Below are 24,027 nucleotides of genomic sequence, written 5' to 3'. Positions count from 1 at the left end.
AGAAGTGGCTCCATTCTTGTCATCCTGATAGCATCGTTTATTGAACTTCTCACTGCCCACATAGTGAGAGTTTCAACAATGCAGGGTGGATAACACCTTAATGGGGTGTACCAGCCCATTTCAAAACCACGCCAGCATAGTTGGAGGTGTGGGTGTACCTAGCAATTAAGAAGACACAGCAACTGCAGGACACATTTTCTTACATGCCACTGCATTGCACAATGATGGGTTAGAGCAGTGGCAGAGTGTGATAGAGCACGGCTGCTCACCTGACCTACGACTGGTCACATTGCTGCTGCTTAACAGGAGGAAGAGGGGGCAAGGCAAGTTGGAAGCGAGGTCAGCATGGTATAACAAACAAGCAGGATTAGTGGAGTGGATCCATTGATGTGTTTAAACCATACCCACCTTGCCACTATCTTCCCCACTCTCCCTCTACCTCCAGATAAGTAGAAGTCATGCAATACACTTGTTTGTTCCCCCCACAAAACCCTCAGCTATTGGATTCCAAACAATAACCCCCTTGCCCCAATCATATATCTGAATACCAGGAATGATTTATCCCAGTTGTAAAACTTTGAAGCAGTTATTTCCCATTTTCTTTCTGCTGCCTTCACTACCATCCTACCTCCATATTGGAGAAGCAGCTGGCTTCTCCTGCATAGCCTGTACCAAGGAAAGGAAGGAACAGCAAAATGATAAAAAGATAAAAGAGAATTGATCCTTCTAGTCCTTTGCAATCTCTCATTTTCTTAGTTGCTTCCCTGTCCAAAACCATTAGCTCTAAAACATTCTGGTGTGTTGAGATAGGCTGTGGAGAAAGGGTCCATTTGGCCAGTGGGAGCTGTTGCATTAGAGTTGATGAGCCAAATTCAGGCTGTGCAATTAAAACTGATATAATGGCAATCTGCCCTCTGCCAGGCCCTTCCTGTCTGCCTTCACACTTATGACATGGGGATGCCACTGCCTGGCAGTTTCCTCCTTCTCAATTTCTGTTGCCATTGTAGTACTCAGCAGAGACGAGGACTGGGGGCATAAGTACAATCAGTGGCTCTGGATTTTCTTCTTGTTAGCATTCCTGCCTTCTGCACTACCCATCCTAACAGGTGCCTTTTTATTTCCTCCACCCACATGCCAAAAGAACCTTTACCTATTCGGCCTTTGCAATGGTTGATGGGCTTCCGTGGCACATTTGTCTTGGCTACTTTCTTATCAATTTCATGTTTTTTTGAGAAATAAACATTAAGACCACCATCTGTGTATGTGATTACAGTATTGCTCTGGCATAACTGACGAATGCATGCTGGGCATGGATCCTCCACCCCCACCTGACAATATTGAACATGTACCGAAAGCTGGAGACCCTTTGATGTCAAAGCATGTCAACCTGGAAATTCTGGAGCTCCTGAGAAAGCAAAGCATACTGCAGGAGCAATGAGTGAAGAAGCTTTTTGATGAGCTGCCTGCAGAAAAATCAGCATGGCAGAATTTAACCAAACAATCAAACAGATGGTATTGGAGATCTTAGACAATGCCTACCTAGAGCACAAGTAGCTGGTCAGGTTTATTAGAGTAGTATTGATTGCTGAGGATGATTACTTGAGATTCAGTATTCAAACCTAGTAGGTGTTAATGAAATCCACATACACATGCTGCTGTAGAATTACCGTATTTTTTGCACCAAAACACTCATTTTTTTCCTCCTAAAAATTAAGGGGAAATGTCTGTGCGTGTTATGGAGGGAATGCCTATGGGTGGCATGCCTACGGATTTTCCTCCTCTAAAAACTATGTGCGTGTTATTGTCAGGTGCGTGTTATAGAGCGAAATATACGGTAAATGGCAGGTCCAATGGAAGAGCTTTTACAGTGCTAGAATTAATAATAACAATAATAAATTTTATTTATATCCCGTGCTCCCCAGCCGAAGCCCGGCTAACAACAATAAAACAGTACAACAGAAAAACACAACACTGTAAAATCATTCATTATAAAATTAACTCAAATCAAACCAATGGCAACCATTGGGCCAGAGCTCCACGAAGATTGCCGAAGGAGGGAGTCAGCCTGTGCCCTGCCCAAAGGCCTGGTGGAACAGCTCTGTCTTGCAGGCCCTGCGGAAAGATGTCAAGTCCCGCAGGGCCCTAGTCTCTTGTGACAGAGCGTTCCACCAGATCGGAGCCACAACCGAAAAAGCCCTGGCTCTAGTTGAGGCCAGCCAAACCTCTCTGTGGCCTGGGACCTTCAATATGTTTTTATTTGAAGACCGTAAGTATCTCTGTGGGACATACCAGGAGAGGCAGTCCTGTAGGTACGAGGGTCCTAGGCTGTATAGGGCTTTAAAGGTTAAAAACAGCACCTTAAACCTGATCCTGTACTCCACCTGGAGCCAGTGCAGCTGGTATAGCACCGGGTGAATGTGATCTCGCAGCAAGGACCCCGTAAGGAGTCTCGCCGCGGCATTCTGCACCCGCTAGAGTTTCTGGCTCAGTCTCAAGGGCAGCCCCACGTAGAGCGAGTTACAATAATCCAGTCTGGAGGTGACCGTCGCGTGGATCACAGTGGCTAGGTCAGGGCGAGAGAGGTAAGGAGCCAACTGCTTAGCTTGGGGAGATGAAAAAATGCCGCCTTTGTTATAGCTGCAATCTGTGCCTCCATGGAAAGGGAGGTGTCGAAGATTACACCCAAACTCTTAGCGGACGGTGCTGGCATTAATTGCACCCCTGCAAGAGATGAGAGTTGCCCCCCCCATCCCATATAGCCCCATCCCAGCCACAGGACCTCTGTTTTCAAAGGATTTAGCTTCAACCAGCTCCCACGTAACCATACAGCCACAGCATCCAAACATCTGAACAGTGTGTCTGGGGCCGAGTCAGGATGGCCATCCATCAACAGATAGAGTTGGGTGTCATCAGCATACTGATGGCAACCCAGCCCAAAACTCCGGACAAGCTGGGCAAAGGGGCGCATAAAGATGTTGAAAAGCATCGGGGAGAGTATCGCACCCTGAGGCACTCCACACACCAAGGAGTGGTGCGATGACAATTCCCCCTCAAGCGCCACCCTCTGTCCCCGACCAAAGAGAAACAAGCACAGCCATTGAAGGACTGTGCCCTGAACCCCCACGTCGGCAAGGCGGTGGTCCAGGAGTTCATGATCGACCATGTCGAAGGCTGCTGACAGGTCTAGAAGAATCAGCAGCCCCGACCCGCCTCGATCTAGCTGCCTACGGAGATCATCTGTTAGGGTGACCAGAGCCGTCTCGGTCCCATGACCAGCACGGAAGTCGGACTGGAATGGATCCAGAGCCGATGTTTCATCCAGAAACCCACCAAGCTGTTCAGCAACCGCTCTCTCAATCACCTTACCCAGGAATGGAAGATTTGAAACGGGGCGGTAATTGTTTACATCTAAAGGATCTAATGATGTTTTCTTTAAGAGCGGGCGCACCATTGCCTCCTTCAGTTCCCCTGGGAATGTCCATGTGCCAAGGGACAAATTGATTATATCCCCTAGGGGGCCCCGCACCTTGTCTGGACACGCTGTAATCAGCCAAGACGGGCACAGGTCAAGAGGACAGGTGGTGGGCTTTCCAGCTCGGAGGAGTCTGTCCACATCGGCTGGGGATATCCGGTCGAAGTGGTCCAGTACTGGGCCCGAGGACAGTCGAGGGGCCTCCAGTTCCTTTATTGTATCCAAATTGGCAGGGAGGTCATGGTGGAGCAAAAAGAACTTCTCTGCAAAAAAGCTCGCAAATGCCTCACAGCTGTGTGTCAAATTGTTATTTAAATTTGGCTGTCCCTCGAGGGACGTTAAAGACCTAATTATACTAAATAACTGTAGAACTAAATGGCAGGCCCAATGGAAGAGCTTTTACAGTGCTAAGATTCAATATTGTAAACATGACATGTTAGTAAGGTTTACATATTGCAGGATGATCCTTTTACATGCATATCTTGTCACAATTCTTACCTTTACTCCTTAGTCAATAAATGGTTTTCTGTGACCCAATATGTTATCGTGCAATATGACTGCTATTGTAGATGTGATCTCATCACTTATCCTTAATTACAAATGGCCACAACTTCCAAGTAGAAGGCACTCTAAGCACTCCCTCTTTTTCACAATGCTTCGTTTCCTCATTCAGATGGCACACCCATCAGAATCTCTTTAAACAGCCACATAAAGGGACATGTCTCCATAGGGGTGGAAATTAGCCTACGAAAAAGTGCACCAGACAAGACTTCTGCTGCTTCAAGAGCGGGGTGACTGAATTAAAGGCAATTTAGGCTTACCAGGAATGTAAGTAAAAGTTTTTGTTCAGATAATCATAAAGTGTAGAGTTGGAAGGGTTCCAATGGTCATCTAGTCAACCCCCTGCAATGCAGGAATCTCATCAAAGTCTCTCATTCTATTTGAAACCATACTGGACCCTTCTTCGTTTGCAAATGTGCTAGTAGTTGTGCTATATGTCAATTCCTGTGCAGGCATCAGCAGAGAGAGAGAGAGAGAGAGAGAGAGAGAGAGAGAGAGAGAGAGAGAGAGAAATGCTGTCTGTCTTTCAGTGTGCTTTAGGGCTGGGCAATATCAGGTTTATAACATCACAATATATTACCAGCTAAATACCACAATATCTCAATACATCACATGATATATCTGCGGCTGCAGAGGGCCTTGCCGGGCTCTTGGAGAAGTGACCCTTTCTCACTTTCCTTAATACTCCAGCAGTGGGGGTAGGGGAGACCTTTATAAAAAGTATAAAATCAATCTATAATGATCAGACGGCCAATATAATTGTAAACAACATATCAGGAAAATGTATGATATATAAAGGGATGAGGCAAGGTTGCTCAATGTCCCCGCTGTTATTTATATTAATATTAGAAGTACTGGCTCAAAATATAAGGATTAAGAATAAAATCAATGGAATAACAGTGGGCCAGCAAAATTACAAATTGAAAGCATTCGCGGATGACATCGTATTAACCTTAGAACAACCCAGAATGAGCATACTGGAGGTGACAGAAGAGATAAGTAGATTTGTAAAATTGGCTGGCTGCAAACAAAATCAAGGGAAAATCAAGATGCTGCTAAAAAAATAAAGAATAATCAAAGAAAAAAGACATTGAATCGGAATGTGGGTGGGAAATAGAAACAAAAATAAAATATCTGGGGATTTGGTTAACAATAAAAAAACATAATATCTATCAAGACAACTATGTAAAAGCTTGAAAAGAAAGAAAGATTTGGAAATATGGGAGAGAATTCAGCTATCACTGTTTTGGCCATCAAAATGAATGTCCTTCCAATTATAAATGATATCTGATGTTTCATAGAGTGGCAGAAAAAAGTATTAAGGTTCATATGGCAGGGAATGAATCCCAGAGTAAAGTTTAAAATTATGATTGATGAAAAGAAAGAGGAGGTTTGCCCTGCCAGACCTTCAACTTTACTTCAAGGCATCATGCCTATGTTGGATAAAAGATGCTCTCTGTTCCTGTTTTTGAAAATGCAAAAAACAAAACAAAACAAACAAAAACCTTCAGCAGTGGAACGAAACCAGCTTGGTTTACAACAGATAAATGATGGAGTCATATATTTGTAATTTTGTAAATCTCCATGATGGATGTTGGAAACACAATATGGCAACTTGGCAAGTTACAGTGGGGAAAACTAGGAAAATATTAAGCAGCATGAGATTTTGATGTATTCATGAATGTTTCTGGGATGACAGATCAAACCAATGTACTGCATTTTCTGTTTTCCAGGTAAACAGTGGGGGAAATAGCATCACAACTGAAGAAAATTTCACTTCATATATTTATTTCATTGGCATACGCTTGGTGCTTCAGATCAGGAAACAATGAGCTGGTTTACTCAAATGCTGCAAAACCTGATTAGTTTTCCTTATTTAGAAGAATACCTGAGCTCAGTGGTTCACCCTTGGTGGTTTCGTAAGCTTCTGATTTTGCTTTGTTCATTAATAATAGATATATATTTGGTTGGCTGTGCTTGCTCATTTGGGCTATATGTTTACATGAAGATGAATAAGCACCAAGAAACTGGTCCTGATAGCAAAATTTGGAAAAAGCCAAGGAAATTTTTTGCTCATATTATAGATATATATGGAAAGATATGGCATGGTGAGTGAAAGTTTCTTTCATAGCAATAATTCTTCCTTATGAGTCACTATAATTTCATAGGACTGAGGATCAGAATTTCAGGCTTGAAGCACTGGAACAATAGTTGCCACAGTGAATCAGGACTGGACCTCTGAACCCCCCTCAGAGTCACAACAGCTACAAGTTTGGGTTGGCTACATAAGGATCAAAATAAAGGCATGGCTATTTATTTATGTAATAAGAAAAATAAAGCATTTTATGAAGTATGAAACTAAGGCGGTTCTGTGAACCCCCCTGAGGCCTCCAAATATAGGGTGGTATATAAATTCAATAAATGATAAAATAAATAAATAAGACAGATTACAAAAGAAAGGGTCAGCTGGTGACTGCATAAACACTATACATATAAACCACATTTTAAGTACTCTTCGTCTCCAAAAGAAACCTGGAGAATGTTTTTTACCCCTCACAGAGACACAATTAGCAACTATGTACAGTGGTACCTCGGGTTAAAGACGCTTCAGGTTACAGAACTTTGCTTCAGGATGAGAACAGAAATTGCACCATGGCGGCGCAGCGGCAGCAGGAGGCCCCATTAGCTAAAGTGGTACCTCAGGTTAAGAACAGTTTCAGGTTAAGAAAGGACCTCCAGAATGAATTAAGCTCTTAACCTGAGGTACCACTGTAGTTGCTATGGAGGTCAAAAGTGAGTTCCCAACGGGTTTGCAGTTCCATTTGTTGACCCCGCTGTCAAACTGTGATCTCTGGATCACTCCTGCAGCAGGCTGCCTCGAATTTCTGTTCTCATCCTGAAGCAAAGTTGTTAACCTGAGGCACTATTACTGGGTTTGCAGAGTCTGTAACCTGAAGCATCTGTAACCCGAGGTACCACTGTATGTACACAAACTATGGAATTTGCCAGCACAGGATGTGGTGATGGCTACCAATTTAGATGAACACTGCGGGAAACAGGATGGTCTAATACAGAGGCCTTTGGCCTGATCCATAGGACTCTTTATATGTTCTCAGTGCTTCCCACAGGTCTCATGTTACTGTAAGTGTAGAAACTTAAATCAGAAATACACGACTAAAACCAAGTTTGGGCCATAAGGATGAGACCGTGTAGCTACTTAGGGCATGGTCAAGGGGGGGTTGGGCTGTCTTGGAAACAGCTTTCTCACTTGGTAGAAAGAGATTCAGAGAATGGTCTGAAGATGCCTGAAGTTGGAGCTCTTTGGGACAGGGAAGAAATATACTCCAGGCCCTGGATTGCTCTCAAAGAGAAGGGGTATAGTACTCTTTAAATTAAAAAAGTCTCAGAAAACTTTAGTATAACTATAACAATACATTAAACTGTCTCAAGGGCTCAACCCTATTTAAAAGCTTAAAGTAGACTAAAACAGCAAAACACAGTTTTAGCTCACTCAAAGACTGGGCAAAAATGTTATCACCTGTACTCAAAAGGAAGCAAGGAAGGAACATTCTATGAGAGGAGAAATCCCTTCATTCATTAAGGGACCACCACAGAGAAAGTCTTGATCCGTGTGGTTGACAACCTAGCATCCAGAATGCTGGAGTACGGTATATTGTCGTTGCTGTTTAGTCATTTAGTGGTGTCTGACTCCTCGTGACCCCATGGACCAGAGCATACCAGGCACTCCTGTCTTCCACTGCCTCCCGCGGTTTGGTCAGACTCATGCTGGTAGCTTCAAGAACACTGTCCAACCATCTTGTCCTCTGTCGACCCCTTTTCCTTGTGCCCTCAATGTTTCCCAACATCAGGGACTTTTCCAGGGAGTCTTCTCTTCTCATGAAGTGTCCAAAGTATTGGAGCCTCAGCTTCAGGATCTGCCCTTCCAGTGAGCACTCAGGGCTGATTTCCTTCAGAATGGATAGGTTTGATCTTCTTGCAGTCCATGGGACTCTCAAGAGTCTCCTCCAGCTTCATAATTCAAAAGCATATAACAGAGCTTTTAACCTGATCTTAATTTTTTTTTTCTTTCTGAAACACACTGATTTCCTCCAGTAATGGTTGCAATATTTCTTTGTTGCATTTTGTATTATTTTCAGGTTATGAACTTACTGGTATAGAACATATCCCTAAAGGACCAGGGATTATTATTTATCATCATGGAGTTGTGTCTATCGGCTATGTCTTTTTTGCGGCTAGATATTTTTTAGAGACGGGGAGAGCATGCTTTTCATTAATGCATCATGTCGTGTATTGGATACCAGGTAAATTATTTAAATTTAAATCATGCTTTTTTACATAAATCATGTAAAATATGACATAAAACAATGCTATAAGCTATGAAACAATGCTATAAAATATAAAACTGTACATCAGGAAAGCAGGTAGAAACAACTGATAAATAAAATAGCAGCAACAGGTGAAATAGTTTAGTTAGTGCAGATGAAGGTACTTTCTCACCAAGTCATTGCTAGTAAAAGAGAATGAATGCAGGATGAATAATTATTTCCAATTCACAACTGAGTCAGCAGAAATGGTCTCCATGAAGAAATGCCTTGCTTTTCTGTCTACATTCTTCCTCAGAGATCTAAAAACTGAGGAATCTGGATAATGTGTCATCTGATTCCTATGCTATGACTACAAGCTCTCATGTAATAATTGCTGTTCACTTTAATACCAGAACAGGGCAAGGCGTAGGTTTTGGGGTATCTAAGTTGATGATTTTCTCAAGTACAAAGAGTTTTGCAAAGTTCTGTCATTAGTAAAGATGGGATATTCCTTACTGGAAAGAACAACACAAAGTATGGGATTCTGCTTGGGAGCATCTGCACTAGCAAACCACCTGTGCAAAATCCCTGTATTCAAACACCACTGGGTGGCAGCTGGGATGGGGTAGGAGCTACAGCTAAGGAAAAGGGCAGAAGCCCAAGTGAAGCCCCAAAGACATGTCTGAGGCTTTCATAGCAAGTCCAACCTATAACCAAATCTCCACACAGATCCCAGAAAACATGGCCCCACCCAAACACATGGCCAATCAAGCACTGCCACACACAGCTTTTATGCCCCCATGTGACTGCAATCAAACACATGTGGCACCCTTGCTGTAGTGTTCATGGCCCTCCACTGCCACTCCCCCCACATCATCTTCCTCTGCATGCACACAGCAGCCACCCCAGGAAACTATGACATCACAGAAAGGTCATTTGAAGGAAGGAGGCCAAAGAGACCCAGTAGCACAGAGCGCTGTTTGGAGTTTTTCCACTAGGTTAATTAATGCAGCATATAACCTCCACCCATATATCTGTGTACCAATCTCTGCTGGTGGAGGCAGTTTTCCACCAGCATTGTCTCCTCTGTGCCATGCGTGTATCTCCCCCCCCCCGCCCCTGTGTGTGTCTATCTACTATATCCAAAAGCTCTGCACCCTAAAGGGATTGAAGGTTTGGGTGGTGCAGCAAGGCACTTTGAGCTGTATTTTTATCATAATGCAAACTTGAATGTATTACAGACTTGACTTGAGGAACACATCTCTAAAAAGTTCCCACCTCAGCACTCAATCCCACTCAATGTGCTTTCCAAAAAAAAGCCTACTGAGCAAAAGAGGAATTAGCATAAAGCCCCCCTCCATGAAATCCTAGTTAAAATGGGTTGGCAGAGAGCTATGCTTGTGATCCATAATAGTGCAATATCTTTGGAATAATGGCACTTGTATTGTATCCACACTATTTCCTAAATAAGTTTCAAATAAAATGCATTCTTCTATTTGGGGCTTATTTTTTCAGGGCTGCAGATGTTTTATTATGTGCTCGGGTTGAAATCTTACAAGAAAGCTGAAATTGTGGAAATGATGAAGAAAGGCCGTTTAATAGGCATTTCTCCTGGTGGAGGTAGAGAAGCAATGTATAGTCATGATTACTGCATAATGTGGGGTAAACGCACAGGTTTTGCTCAGGCAGCTTTGGAGGCGAAAGTGGTGAGTGATCTTTGTGCAATCTGCATTGCCTTCACGATTATCCTAGATAAGACGTAATGTGTTGACATCCTTGATCCAGCATCCAAAAAAGCTGAGGATGGCAAATATCCTGTTTGGGGGTCAAATGATATCTGGAGTGCCACAGCTCTCCCCAACACTGCTTTAAAAAACCCTTTACATATTGTAAATCCCTGCATATTTTACAAAAACTATACTATTCAGTAATCCATTATTGAATCCATCAAAACATATTACACTGCAGAGTTTATCTTAATGCTGCCAGTCATCATCTATTTCAAGATCCTTCTCATAATATGTCTGGAGCACTCAGTCTTTGCTATTTCTAGAATAAAAAAAAGACCAAGCAATCTCCTGGAAATGTTTTCTTCTTAGCATTCGGGGATTTAACCCTGAAAGCATGATCAACAGCTTGATATACCTTCTGCTTCTGAGTCTCAAGAAGATTTGCAGGTGCCTCAATTATTTTATCTCTTATTGCTTCACCAGATTGCTGAGCAATAGATCTAAATCTTTATAGCATCTCTTTTCCCCTCAATTCAATTAAAGCCAAATTGTCTGCCAATAGTTCCTGAGATGCTATAGTTGCTGCCAGTTGAATCCAGGGGGGGAGGAGTATAAAAGTTTGAATGCTTTTTTTTAAAAAAAGAAAGTTTTCAAAGTTCGTGTCCCTGTCCCCCTCCTTTTATTTCCGATGGCAGAGTTTCTTTGTTTCCTTCAGTGCTTCAGCCATCTCATTCCAATGCAGGATAGTCACCAATTCCAGAGAAGACTCTCCTTTTTTTCTCCTGGAAATTCGCCAAATTAATCCAAATGCTAAAGACACTTGAATAATAAATCCCCTTTTCCTTGGTTTTATTTTCTGGGAAATCTGCTGCTCACTCAGTAGGAAATTTGAGGCAGCTTGCTTCTGGAACACATTGGAGCCCAGAGATCATAGCTTGACAGCCGGGTTAGGCCAGCACCAAATGGAACCTCAGACCTGTTGGGAACTCGCTTTTTACCTCCACAGGAACCCTCAGAGTCCTGGTCATCCCCAAGACCTTTTTGGGGTGCTCATTGTCTACGAGCTGTTCCCAAACTCCAAAAAGCAGCGGCCAGTTGGCTGAACCTGGCTTCCTTTCCCCCTCAGGGCAAACCAGGAAATCCCCCCCCCTTAAATTCCTGAAAATCTGGAGGACAGCTTCTGAATTTTCTTTATCTGAGAGATTTGAATAGATGTGTCAGGAATTTTAAAGCCAATTACATTATCATTTATAAGTTGCTTCTCATTATAATCACAAATGTGAAGCATTCTTCGTAATCCATAACAAAAATTAAGGCTTGGTTGGGACAAAATAATTATCCTATCCTCACCTTTCTTTTCATGTTTGTTTCATCTTTTTTTTTTAGCCCATCATCCCTATTTTTACACAAAACAGTTGTGAAGCATACAGGACCATTGGAAAGACAAGTAAGTTAAATACCTTGGTTGATCAAGAGATCTCAGGCAATATACATTTTAATAATATAGAATGATCTTTTTAAAAGAATATCTATTTACTACTCACTTATAGATTTTATTCCATGTCCACTTATCTGCAAAAGCTGTGCTGCCTGCCTCAGTACTGAGTGAACATGCCCTTGCTTAGTTTTCTAGTAGATTTGACAGAAAGCTATAATCGATAAATGCAAAGAGCTGACTGAATATCTTGTACAGTGGTACCTCAGGTTAAGTACTTAATTGGTTCTGGAAGTCTGTACTTACCTGAAGCATTCTTAACCTGAAGCGGATTTTCCCATTGAAAGTAATAGAAAGTGGATTGATCCGTTCCAGATGATGAAAAAACACCCCCTAAAACAGCAATTTAACACAAATTTTACTGTTTCACGAGACTATTGATCCATAAAATGACTGGATCGATTGGACCTAATGGTCAGGGGTCCCTTTACCTTTACTTAATAGATTTTATTCCATTTACACTTATCTGCAAAAGCTGTGCTACCCCCCTCAGTACTGAGTGGACATGCACTTGCTTAGTTTTCTATTAGATTTGACAGAAAGCTATAATCGATAAATGTGGGAGCAACCCTAACATGGTTGGGAACTGAACAGGAAACATACCATATTCTGTAGTCTATTGTACACAACTTATGACTGATTGCAAAGAGCTGACAAGAGCTGACTGAATATTTTGTACAGTGGTACCTCAGGTTAAGTACTTAATTGGTTCCAAAAGTCTGTACTCAACCTGAAACGTTCTTAACCTGAAGCAGACTTTCCCATTGAAAGTAATGGAAAGTGGATTGATCCGTTCCAGATGATGAAAAAACACCCCCTAAAACATCAATTTAACACAAATTTTACTGTTTCACAAGACCATTGATCCATAAAATGAAGGCAATAATCAATGTACTGTACTATAAAATAAATAAGACGGTACTTAAGATGAAAAAAATTAAAATTTATTTCCAAACTCACTGTTTGCAGGGGGCTCTTCCACAATCACAATCGGATTGGCTCCCGGCATTCGTGGAGGCCTCAGAGAGCTCCTGGGGCTGGAGCTCAGTCGCAGAGCATCTGCAGCCACAGTGGATGTCGGGGTTTGGATCCCGGCATTTGCGGAGCCTTGCAGGCACTGCGGATGTCAGGACTAGGCATTTGCAGAACCGCTCTAAGCACCGCGGATGTCGGGGCTTGGCTCCTGGCATTCGTGGAGCCCTGCAGGCACCGTAGACGTCAGGACTAGGCTCCCAGCATTCACGGAGCCCCTCTAGGCACCACAAATGCCAGAGCTTGGCTCCCGGCATTTGCGGAGCCCTGCAGGCACCTCGGACGTCGAGGCTTGGCTCCCGGCATTTGCAGAACCGCTCTAGGCACCACGGATGTCTGGGCTTGGCGCCTGGCAGTCGCAGAGCCCTGCAGGCACCTCGGATGTTGGGGCTTGGTTCCCTGCATTCGCAGAGGCCTCTTAGAGCTCTGTAGGCCCCACCGATGTCCAGGTTTGCTTCCAGGCAGCGGCGAGTCCTCCAAGAATTTGGACAACTTACCATAATTTTCGCTCCATAACACACAGATTTTTCCTCCTAGAAAGTAAGGGGAAATGTCTGTGCGTGTTATGGAGCGAATGCCTACGGATGGTGGGGGAATCTGCTGCAGTTGTGAGCAGTCTGTGGTTCGCTTTGAAACAGCAAAGTGGGTGTTAGTGAGCCGAGCCGGGGAGGAGGGAGAGAAGCAGAGCGGGGTTGGCTGCTTTAAAACAACCCCGTGCTCTATGTCCCTCTCTCCTCCCCACTGAGCTGCTAAGTAGCATCAAAGCTTTTCAGCCAGCCGAGCCAGGGAGGAGGGAGAGAAGCAGAGCGGGGATGCCTGCTATAAAACAACCCCGTGCTCTCTGTCCCTGCCTGCAGTTTTTTGCTGTCCGATTTTGGATTAGCCACTGTAGGGGCTGTGTGTGTGCGTGCTTGACCTATCGTTCTCCTGCTCCTGCTTCCCGTTCACTCTCCCAGCACCCCTGCGCTCTCCTGCGACTTTGGGATTGATACTCTGTGTGTGTGTGTGTGTGTGTGTGTGTGAGAGAGAGAGAGAGAGAGAGAGAGAGAGAGAGAGGCATCGTTCTCCTTCTCTTGCTTCCCATTCACTCCCCCAGCGCCCCTACGACTTTAGGGCGACTTTAGCATGGATCCACATGGATCCTCAGGATTTTTGCATTGAGCTACCCCAAACTCACCGTCAGATCACATGTCTGTGGCCACAGCATGAACCACAAAAATCATATATCCACTGTTTCGTTTAGAATATTTTTTCTTGTTTTCCTCCTCTAAAAACTACATGTGTGTTATGGTCTGGTGTGTGTTATAGAGCAAAAAATACGGTACTTCCAGGTTACAATCTTTCATAACCCAAAAAAAGTAAGTTGAAGTGTTCATAACCCGAGGTACCACTGTATCTTTTTTCCCAAGCACTCATATTATTTAACTTTTCCTCTCTTCCTATTTATTGCAATTGCTAAACCCTGAGAATGTCAACTAATTTCAGATTTGATATGGTGTCCCTTTCCTTCAGAATCTTCTTCCATTTCATACACAGGGCTGACAAAATGGCTGTATGAGAAAACTCGATGTATGCTTCTTCCCATTTACGGAGGGTTTCCAGTGAAATTGAGGACATTTATTGGAGAACCCATCCCATATGATCCAAATATAACAGCTGTAGAGCTGGCTGAAAGAGTAAGTTAACTCTAAACTTGGAAGTTTAAAAGCAGAATATTTCTTTTCCTCTTGGTTTCTCTTTCAGCTCTAAATTTTATTGTACATATTGATTTCCTCATTCTATATGACCAGATATAGGGTTCATTTTATATACTTTTGTGCATTATGCCCATCACTCAATTTTCCCTCTCCTTAACTTGTTGAAACTAATTAAATGGGGGGGGGGAACTATGCAGTACAAGGAGAGATCTGCTCATGCAATCGGATTTCTTCTTCCCACTATATTAGGGTTGAGCATACAAAATACATTCTGGAGGTTTACCGTATTTTTCGCCCCATAGGACACACCGGCCCATAAGGCGCACCTAGTTTTTTGGGGGGGAAATAAAGTGGGAAAACATTATTTTTCCCCCAGGGGCAGGGCTGGGGCGGGGGAAGGCCGAGCTTCCCCGGACCCCAGCCCCAAGAACAGGCAGCTCTTCACAAGCCGTGGGAGCCCAGCACGGGCTCCCACAGCTTGAGGAGAGCTGTGCGAAGCTTGAAGCCTTGGTGCGCTGAGCTCACCGCGCCCAGACTTTGGAATGCAGGCAACTCTCCGCAAGCTGTGGGAGCCCAGCGCCGGGTTCCCGCCGCTTGCGGAGAGCTGCGCAAAGCCTGGAGAGTCCGAGAGCGATGGCGAAGTTGCGCGCAGCTTTGCCATCGCTCTTGGAGCTAGCAGGGCTGGGGGCGGGGGAAGCCGGAGCTTCCCCCGACCTCAGCCCCCAGAATGGGTCCCAGAGCGATGGCGAAGTTGTGGGCAGCTTCGCCATCGCTCCCGGAGCTTGTGGGGTGGGGGAAAGTCTGTGCTTCCCCCGACCCCAGCCCCCAGAACGGGTCCGAGAGTGATGGTGAAGTTGCGGGCAGCTTCGCCATTGCTCTCGGAGCTTGTGGAGCTGGGGAAACCCAAGCTTCCCCTGACCCCAGCCACCAGAACGGGTCCCAGAGCGATGGCGAAGTTGCGCACAGCTTCTCCATCACTCCCGGAGCTTGCCGGGGTGGGGGGATAGCTTCCTGAAGCCTGGAGAGCAAGAGGGGTCGGTGCGCACCAACCTCTCTCGCTCTCCAGGCTTCAGCGAAAGCCTGTATTCGCCCCATAGGATGCACACACATTTCCCCTTCATTTTTGGAGGGGAAAAAGTGTGTCCTATAGGGCTAAAAATATGGTATATCAATAATCAAATAATAGATCTTATTCTAATTGCTCCTGATGAAAATTTTGGTCAATTGCATAAAAAGTTGTTGAGCTGAGCTTCTTTGGGGCCATTGGTCAGAAAGTTGAGATTTGGGGGGATTGCCCTTTTCACACCCCAACTGCCCACATGCGCAAAACAGAACCAGAGCCACTCACGTAGGAGCCCGAAACAGCGCACACACAAATTTACCCCCTCAACTCGGATATTTCCTTAAAATGGAAAAAAGAAACCCCCCAGATGGCCCCAGAAGGACCAGTATGGGATTTCCCAAACATATGGCAACCCTACACTATGTGCCCCAGAATTTGCCTGACAAGGTACCTCCAAGCCACTGTAGTGCTAATTTTTGAGGATATGGAGAGGGCTGAAGAGGAAGACAGTTCATTGTACACATTGATATATGTTGCATGTACACACTGATGTGTGTTTAAGAGAGCATTGGATACAGCTTTGTTAAAGGGTGCCATAATTCCTGACCTACTACCAAGCTATCAACTCTAAACCTGCAACACATACCGTATTTTTCGCCCCATAAGACGCACTTTTTCCCCTCCAAAAATGAAGGGAAAATCTGGGTGCGTCTTATGGGGCGAATGCAGGCTTTCGCTGAAGCTTGAAGAGCGAGAGGGGTCAGTGCGCACCGACCCCTCTCGCTCTCCAGGCTTCAGGAAGATATCCGCAGTCTAGGCAGCCCTGTGGGAGGTCCCACAGGGTTGCCTAGGCTGCGGATAGCAGCCTGCTTCTCGGAGCGTCGGGCGCCCTGAAGGCAGAGCGCCCGACGCTTCGGGAACAATTCCGCCGCCCAGGCAGCCCTGTGGGAGGTCCCACAGGGTTGCCTAGGCTGCGGATAGCAGCCTGCTTCTCGGAGCGTCGGGCGCCCTGAAGGCAGAGCGCCCGACGCTTCGGGAACAATTCCGCCGCCCAGGCAGCCCTGTGGGAGGTCCCGCAGGGTTGCCTAGGCTGCGGATAGCAGCCTGCTTCTCGGAGCGTCGGGCGCCCTGAAGGCAGAACGCCCGACGCTTCGGGAACAATTCCGCCGCCCAGGCAGCCCTGTGGGAGGTCCCACAGGGTTGCCTAGGCTGCGGATAGCAGCCTGCTTCTCGGAGCGTCGGGCGCCCTGAAGGCAGAGCGCCCGACGCTTCGGGAACAATTCCGCCGCCCAGGCAGCCCTGTGGGAGGACCCGCAGGGATGCCTAGGCTGCGGATAGCAGCCTGCTTCTCGGAGCGTTGGGCGCCCTGAAGGCAGAGCGCCCGACGCTTCGGGAACAATTCCGCCGCCCAGGCAGCCCTGTGGGAGGTCCCGCAGGGTTGCCTAGGCTGCGGATAGCAGCCTGCTTCTCGGAGCGTCGGGCGCCCTGAAGGCAGAGCGCCCGACGCTTCGGGAACAATTCCGCCGCCCAGGCAGCCCTGTGGGAGGTCCCACAGGGTTGCCTAGGCTGCGGATAGCAGCCTGCTTCTCGGAGCGTCGGGCGCCCTGAAGGCAGAGCGCCCGGCGCTTCGGGAACAATTCCGCCGCCCAGGCAGCCCTGTGGGAGGTCCCACAGGGTTGCCTAGGCTGCGGATAGCAGCCTGCTTCTCGGAGCGTCGGGCGCCCTGAAGGCAGGGTGCGCAAGGCTTGGGGCGGCAGTGGACTGCTTGCGCGCACCTAGAAGCTTGGGGCGTGCTGAGGTCAGCGCGCCCCAAGCTTCTGCATGCCGGCAAGCAGTCCGCTGCCGCCCCAAGCCTCCCGCACCCGGCAGGAGGTCCCGCCGGGTGCGCAAGGCTTGGGGCGGCAGCGGACTGCTTGCGCGCACCTAGAAGCTTGGGGCGTGCTGAGGTCAGCGCGCCCCAAGCTTCTGCATGCCGGCAAGCAGTCCGCTGCCGCCCCAAGCCTCCCGCACCCGGCAGGAGGTCCCGCCGGGTGCGCAAGGCTTGGGGCGGCAGCGGATTGCTTGCCGGCATGCAGAAGCTTGGGGCGCGCTGACCTCAGCACGCCCCAAGCTTCTGGATTAGCGCAGGGGTCCGCTAGCCCTGGGAGAGGCGCCGGCTCTCCCACGCTAGCGGAGACCTTGCCGGCACGCAGAAGCTTGGGGCGCGCTGAGCTCCGCACGCCCCAAGCTCCTGGTGTAGCGCAGCGCACCCGGGGGGGGAAATAAAAATTTTTTCCTTCATTTCCCCCCCCTAAAATCTAGGTGCGTCTTATGGGCCGGTGCGTCTTATGGGGCGAAAAATACGGTATATTGTAATTTGTTATGTTTCATGCATCAGCAAGCTCCTATATGAGATGCCGTTTCACTGAATACAATGTCAAACACAGATACCATTTGTATGGTATTTCATTGCATGACTTATTCCACCTGCTTCTGCAGGGGATGTTACACTTCCCCCCTTCCTCCAGGAAAACATTGGAATCTGAATCCCAAAGGAAGGGGGCTAAGGGGAGAAGCATGTGGGGTCCTGGTGGCTGATGGGAAAAGGGTTGGAACATTGTTTAGTATGCCTGATCCTTCTCCAAGCAATTTCTGCTTGTTTTCTTGCTGCATCAAGTTTCAGGTATTGATTGCCTGTTTAAAGGGGCAGATAAGAAATTTCTTTCTGCAAGGGGTTATGCCTTGGTTGTCCTGAGGTTCGCTCCTTTTATCCTACATTGTAACAACCATGCAAGGTAACTTCTGTGCACAAAACAGCCCAAGGCACATATGTTTGATTGTTTCTCTGCCAATCTCATACAGTGCCCTTGGTAAACATAAAGAGAGTGGGCTGGATTCACTAAGACATGAACAGTTTCCTAGTGGGGGTTCCTCACCCTCGCTGCTCTGGCCCAAACCTCCATGTTGAAGCAGCCACTTTTGAGGGTTGAGAGACAAGGACTCTCATGCAACACATCTCTGTGTACAAAGTCAGTTGTGTATCCCAGAAAGAAGTCACATATTGTGCTTCTATAGCTGGAATAAATGGGTTGCCTCTGGTTCTGATCCCTTTAGCTTTTTCCTCACAGATATTAATAACTGTGAATACCTATTTTGCAATCTATTCCTCTAACACAATGTATTCCTCTGGTTTTCTTTCAACAGGTGAAGATTGCACTTGAAAATCTTCGGGATAAACACCAAAAAAGGCCAGGAAATATATTAAGAGCTCTTTCAGAACGATTTGATAAGCATTACAAAGCTAACTAGTCCATATAAAACAGTTGCAGTGTTTCTGACGAGGTGTCTGTAATAGGAAGCATTAATACTTATGTTATTAAAGCTAAGTTGATATACACAGAATTGTGCTGGATTGTATATGAATTATTTGGAAGGGTCCCTAGCTCAGTAGCTCAGCTCCTGCTGTGTGTGCAGAAGGTCCTATGTTTTTGAAGACATACAAGTGCTTTCCTGCCCTATCCTGCAATACACCCAGAATTCCCCTTTTGGGGGAACGTGCACTAGTAGAGGCAGAATCAAACAGTATAACGGGAAGGCGAGTGTTTAACTGAAACATGAAATAATATTACATGTGAAAGAGTAATGTCTATAAATTACCTGTATTAAAACAGTGGCACTTCTTTTATGTTTATAAAAGGGTGCTCCAAGATTTGAGCCCTATAATGCAAATCATTTTAAAATTATAGCAAGAAAAGTAGAGAAAACAAAAAGATAGCTGGAATTCGTGACTGATCTAACGAAAACAGCCAACTAAACTATGAATCTGGGTCTGGTGCCCGCCCCGCAGTAGCACCCCCCCCCCCGTTGAACACCCTCTTATCAGATGACAAATAGATAAATAACTACACAACTTTCTGAAGACATCTGAAGGCAACCCTGCATCAGGAAGTTTTTAATTGATGATGTGTTGCTGTGTTTTTTATGTTCTAAGCTGCCCAGAGTGATTAGAACAACTAGGCTTTTACACACACACACATACACAAACACACACACTATCTCCTTTATCTTTTAGCTCCTGAAAGACTCAAGTTCCCATCTTAGCTGATTTCTTTCTTCCATAGCCTCAGTTATGAATACCAGAGTAGGCTGATCAGGATTCAAGAATTTGTTGGGCATTTTTTTCTGCAGATGATGTATGGCCCTGTGAACAAAGGCCAAGCTTTAGATCTGAAAATCACTGGGTGTATAATTATAGAGCTGGGAGGTACATATTCTTGAATGTGCCTCACAGTATTATGGTCATTGGCATGGTGCCATGGACATAGATTGTGCCATGGAAATACCATATTTTTCACTCCATAACAAGCACTTTTTTACTCCTAAAAAGTAAGGGGAAATGCCTCGTGTTTGATGGAGCGAAAGCACTGGACGGCAGAGGGATTCCTCGGCTGCGGCTGCAGTCGCGAGCTAAAGGATGCCTCTGAAGGGATGAGCAAGCAAAGTGAGAGCTGCGCAAAGCGAAACAGAAGCCATGTAAGCAGCTCTTGCTTTGCTTGTGTTAAAGCAAGAAAATTGAGATCCGCTTACATGCTCTGTGCATAATATTTTTCTTCTTTTTTTCCTCCTCTAAAAACTAGGTGTGTCTTATGGTCAGGTACATCTTATGAAGCGAAAAATACAGTAAAAATTTGGTCACAGTATGCTTCTTAATCTTTAAATGGTTTATTTATTTTATTTAGATTCATATCCTGCTTTTTGACAAAATTCCTGAAAGTGCCTAGTTCCTTTTACTAAAATAATGATGCTAGAATAATGGAAGCTGCAGAAATATCTACAGAAAATAGTCAAGTAAGCAGTTGTGATGGGATGATGAGCTGCTTATGCGTAAAATCGTAGTCCCTCAGAGTTTGTGCAAATCCACAAACCTCTGTCTGTGACAGAGCTCCTCAGACATGTCTGCTCTAGTCACTTGCAGATTCCGACAGTGGTTGCTTTCGGAATCGTTTCCAGCATAAAAGCTCCTTAACAGAAACACGTCTTCTGGACTCTCGGCGTGACAGCTTCCGGCGAGGAATGGGTCTCCCTATGGGAGCTTCAGACACCCCCCCACTGTTCTCGCTGGACGTGTCCCTGAGTCCTCCCTCTTGCTCGCTTTCCCTCAGAGTTCCACCTCTTTCCCTGCTGGTTCCTGCTTTAGCTGCTGAGTCTCTCTCAGCCTCCGTGAGACTTTCCACCAGAGACTCACCTCTCCCCCTGCTGGTCCCTGCTTCAGCTGCTGAGTCCCTCCCAGCCTCCGTGAGCCCTTTCCCCACCTGTTCCTCCGATGGCAGTTCCCTGACAGCAGTTATGGGAAATCAATCATACTTGTTGCAATTTTTGTGTGGTATTCATTCAGAAGTGGCTCCATTCTTGTCATCCTGATAGCATCGTTGAATGAACTTCTCACTGCCCACATAGTGAGAGTTTCAACAATGCAGGGTGGATAACACCTTAATGGGGTGTACCAGCCCATTTCAAAACCACGCCAGCTTAGCTGGAGGTGTGGGTGTACCTAGCAATTAAGGAGACACAGCAACTGCAGGACACACTTCCTTACATGCCACTGCATTGCACAATGATGGGTTACAGCAGTGGCAGAGTGTGATAGAGCACTGCTGCTCACCTGACCTACAACTGGTCACATTGCTGCTGCTTAACAGGAGGAAGAGGGGGCAAGGCAAGTTGGAAGCGAGGTCAGCATGGTATAACAAACAAGCAGGATTAGTGGAGTGGATCCATTGATGTGTTTAAACCATACCCACCTTGCCACTATCTTCCCCACTCTCCCTCTACCTCCAGATAAGTAGAAATCATGCAATACACTGGTTTGTTCCCCCCACAAAACCCTCAGCTTTTGGATTACAAAAAAACAACAACCCCCCATGCCCCAATCATATATCTGAATACCAGGAATGATTTATCCCAGTTGTAAAATTTTGAAGCAGTTATTTCCCATTTTCTTACTGCTGCCTTCACTACCATCCTACCTCCATATTGGAGAAGCAGCTGGCTTCTCCTGCATAGCCTGTACCAAGGAAAGGAAGGAACAGCAAAATGATAAAAAGATAAAAGAGAATTGATCCTTCTAGTCCTTTGCAATCTCTCATTTTCTTAGTTGCTTCCCTGTCCAAAACCATTAGCTCTAAAACATTCTGGTGTGTTGAGATAGGCTGTGGAGAAAGGGTCCATTTGGCCAGTGGGAGCTGTTGCATTAGAGTTGATGAGCCAAATTCAGGCTGTGCAATTAAAACTGATATAACGGCAATCTGCCCTCTGCCAGGCCCTTCCTGTCTGCCTTCACACTTATGACATGGGGATGCCACTGCCTGGCAGTTTCCTCCTTCTCAATTTCTGTTGCCATTGTAGTACTCAGCAGAGACGAGGACTGGGGGCATAAGTACAATCAGTGGCTCTGGATTTTCTTCTTGTTAGCATTCCTGCCTTCTGTACTACCCATCCTAACAGGTGCCTTTTTATTTCCTCCACCCACATGCCAAAAGAACCTTTACCTATTCGGCCTTTGCAATGGTTGATGGGCTTCTGTGGCACATTTGTCTTGGCTACTTTCTTATCAATTTCATGTTTTTTTGAGAAATAAACATTAAGACCACCATATGTGTATGTGATTACAGTATTGCTCTGGCATAACCGATGAATGCATGCTGGACATGGATACTCCACCCCCACCTGACAATATTGAACATGTACCGAAAGCCGGAGACCCTTTGATGTCAAAGCATGTCAACTTGGAAATTCTGGAGCTCCTGAGAAAGCAAAGCATACTGCAGTAGCAACGAGTGAAGAAACTTTTTGATGAGCTGCCAGCACAAAAATAAGCATGGCAGAATTTAACCAAACAATCAAACAGATGGTATTGGAGATTTTAGACAATGCATACCTAAAGCACAAGTAGCTGGTCAAGTTTATTAGTGTAGGCTTCATTACTGAGGATGATTACTTGAGATTCAGTATTCAAACCTAGTAGGTGTTAATGAAATCCACAAACACATGCTGCTGTAGAATTATATGGCAGGTCCAATGGAAGAGCTTTTACAGTGCTAGAATTAATAATAATAATAATAAATTTTATTTATATCCTGTGCTCCCCAGCCGAAGCCCGGCTAACAACAATAAAACAGTACAACAGAACAACACAACACTGTAAAATCATTCATTATAAAATTAACTCAAATCAAACCAATGGCAACCATTGGGCCAGAGCTCCACGAAGATTGCCGAAGGAGGGAGTCAGGCTGTGCCCTGCCCAAAGGCCTGGTGGAACAGCTCTGTCTTGCAGGCCCTGTGGAAAGATGTCAAGTCCCGCAGGACCCTAGTCTCTTGTGACAGAGCGTTCCACCAGATCGGAGCCACAACCGAAAAAGCCCTGGATCTAGTTGAGGCCAGCCAAACCTCTCTGTGGCCTGGGACCTTCAATATGTTTTTATTTGAAGACCGTAAGTATTTCTGTGGGACATACCAGGAGAGGCAGTCCCGTAGGTACGAGGGTCCTAGGCTGTATAGGGCTTTAAAGGTTAAAACCAGCACCTTAAACCTGATCCTGTACTCCACCTGGAGCCAGTGCAGCTGGTATAGCACCGGGTGAATGTGATCTCGCAGCAAGGACCCCGTAAGGAGTCTCGCCGCGGCATTCTGCACCCGCTGGAGTTTCTGGCTCAGTCTCAAGGGCAGCCCCACGTAGAGCGAGTTACAATAATGCAGTCTGGAGGTGACCGCCGCGTGGATCACAGTGCCTAGGTCAGGGCGAGAGAGGTAAGGAGCCAACTGCTTAACTTGGGGAGATGAAAAAATGCCGCCTTTGTTATAGCTGCAATCTGCGCCTCCATGGAAAGGGAGGTGTCGAAGATTACACCCAAACTCTTAGCAGACGGTGCTGGCATTAATTGCACCCCTGCAAGAGATGGGAGTTGCCCCCCCAATCCCATATAGCCCCGTCCCAGCCACAGGACCTCTGTTTTCAAAGGATTTAGCTTCAACCAGCTCCCACGTAACCATCCAGCCACAGCATCCAAACATCTGAACAGTGTGTCTGGGGCCGAGTCAGGATGGCCATCCATCAACAGATAGAGTTGGGTGTCATCAGCATACTGATGGCAACCCAGCCCAAAACTCCGGACAAGCTGGGCAAAGGGGCGCATAAAGATGTTGAAAAGCATCGGGGAGAGTATCGCACCCTGAGGCACTCCACACACCAAGGAGTGGCGCGATGACAATTCCCCCTCAAGCGCCACCCTCTGTCCCCGACCAGAGAGAAACAAGCACAGCCATTGAAGGACTGTGCCCTGGATCCCCACGTCGGCAAGGCGGTGGTCCAGGAGTTCATGATCACCATGTCGAAGGCTGCTGACAGGTCTAGAAGAATCAGCAGCCCCGACCCGCCTCGATCTAGCTGCCTACGGAGATCATCTGTTAGGGTGACCAGAGCCGTTTTGGTCCCATGACCAGCACGGAAGCTGGACTGTAATGGATCCAGAGCCGATGTTTCATCCAGAAACCCACCAAGCTGTTCAGCAACCGCTCTCTCAATCACCTTACCCAGGAACGGAAGATTTGAAACGGGGCGGTAATTGTTTACATCTAAAGGATCTAATGATGTTTTCTTTAAGAGCGGGCGCA

General features: G+C 46.1%; 1 protein-coding gene across 1 annotated transcript; it reads left to right on the top strand.

Annotated features, from left to right (window-relative positions):
* The first annotated feature begins 4,149 nt into the window (after window positions 1-4,149).
* On the top strand, window positions 4,150-18,756 carry LOC308579511 (DGAT1/2-independent enzyme synthesizing storage lipids-like). The gene is made up of 7 exons (XM_081214062.1): window positions 4,150-4,300; window positions 5,767-6,141; window positions 8,191-8,355; window positions 9,874-10,064; window positions 11,475-11,535; window positions 14,152-14,291; window positions 18,559-18,756. Exons 2-7 carry the CDS (start codon window positions 5,862-5,864, stop codon window positions 18,661-18,663), a joined length of 942 nt encoding a protein of 313 aa, XP_081070188.1. The 5' UTR covers window positions 4,150-4,300; window positions 5,767-5,861; the 3' UTR covers window positions 18,664-18,756.
* Window positions 18,757-24,027: the final 5,271 nt, after the last annotated feature.

Source organism: Podarcis bocagei, assembly GCF_964188305.1.
Source record: "Podarcis bocagei genome assembly, contig: HAP1_SCAFFOLD_109, whole genome shotgun sequence".
NCBI classification, from domain to species: domain Eukaryota; kingdom Metazoa; phylum Chordata; class Lepidosauria; order Squamata; family Lacertidae; genus Podarcis; species Podarcis bocagei.
Note: the sequence above shows the minus strand (reverse complement) of the source record. Positions and strands in the feature narration are given on the sequence as shown.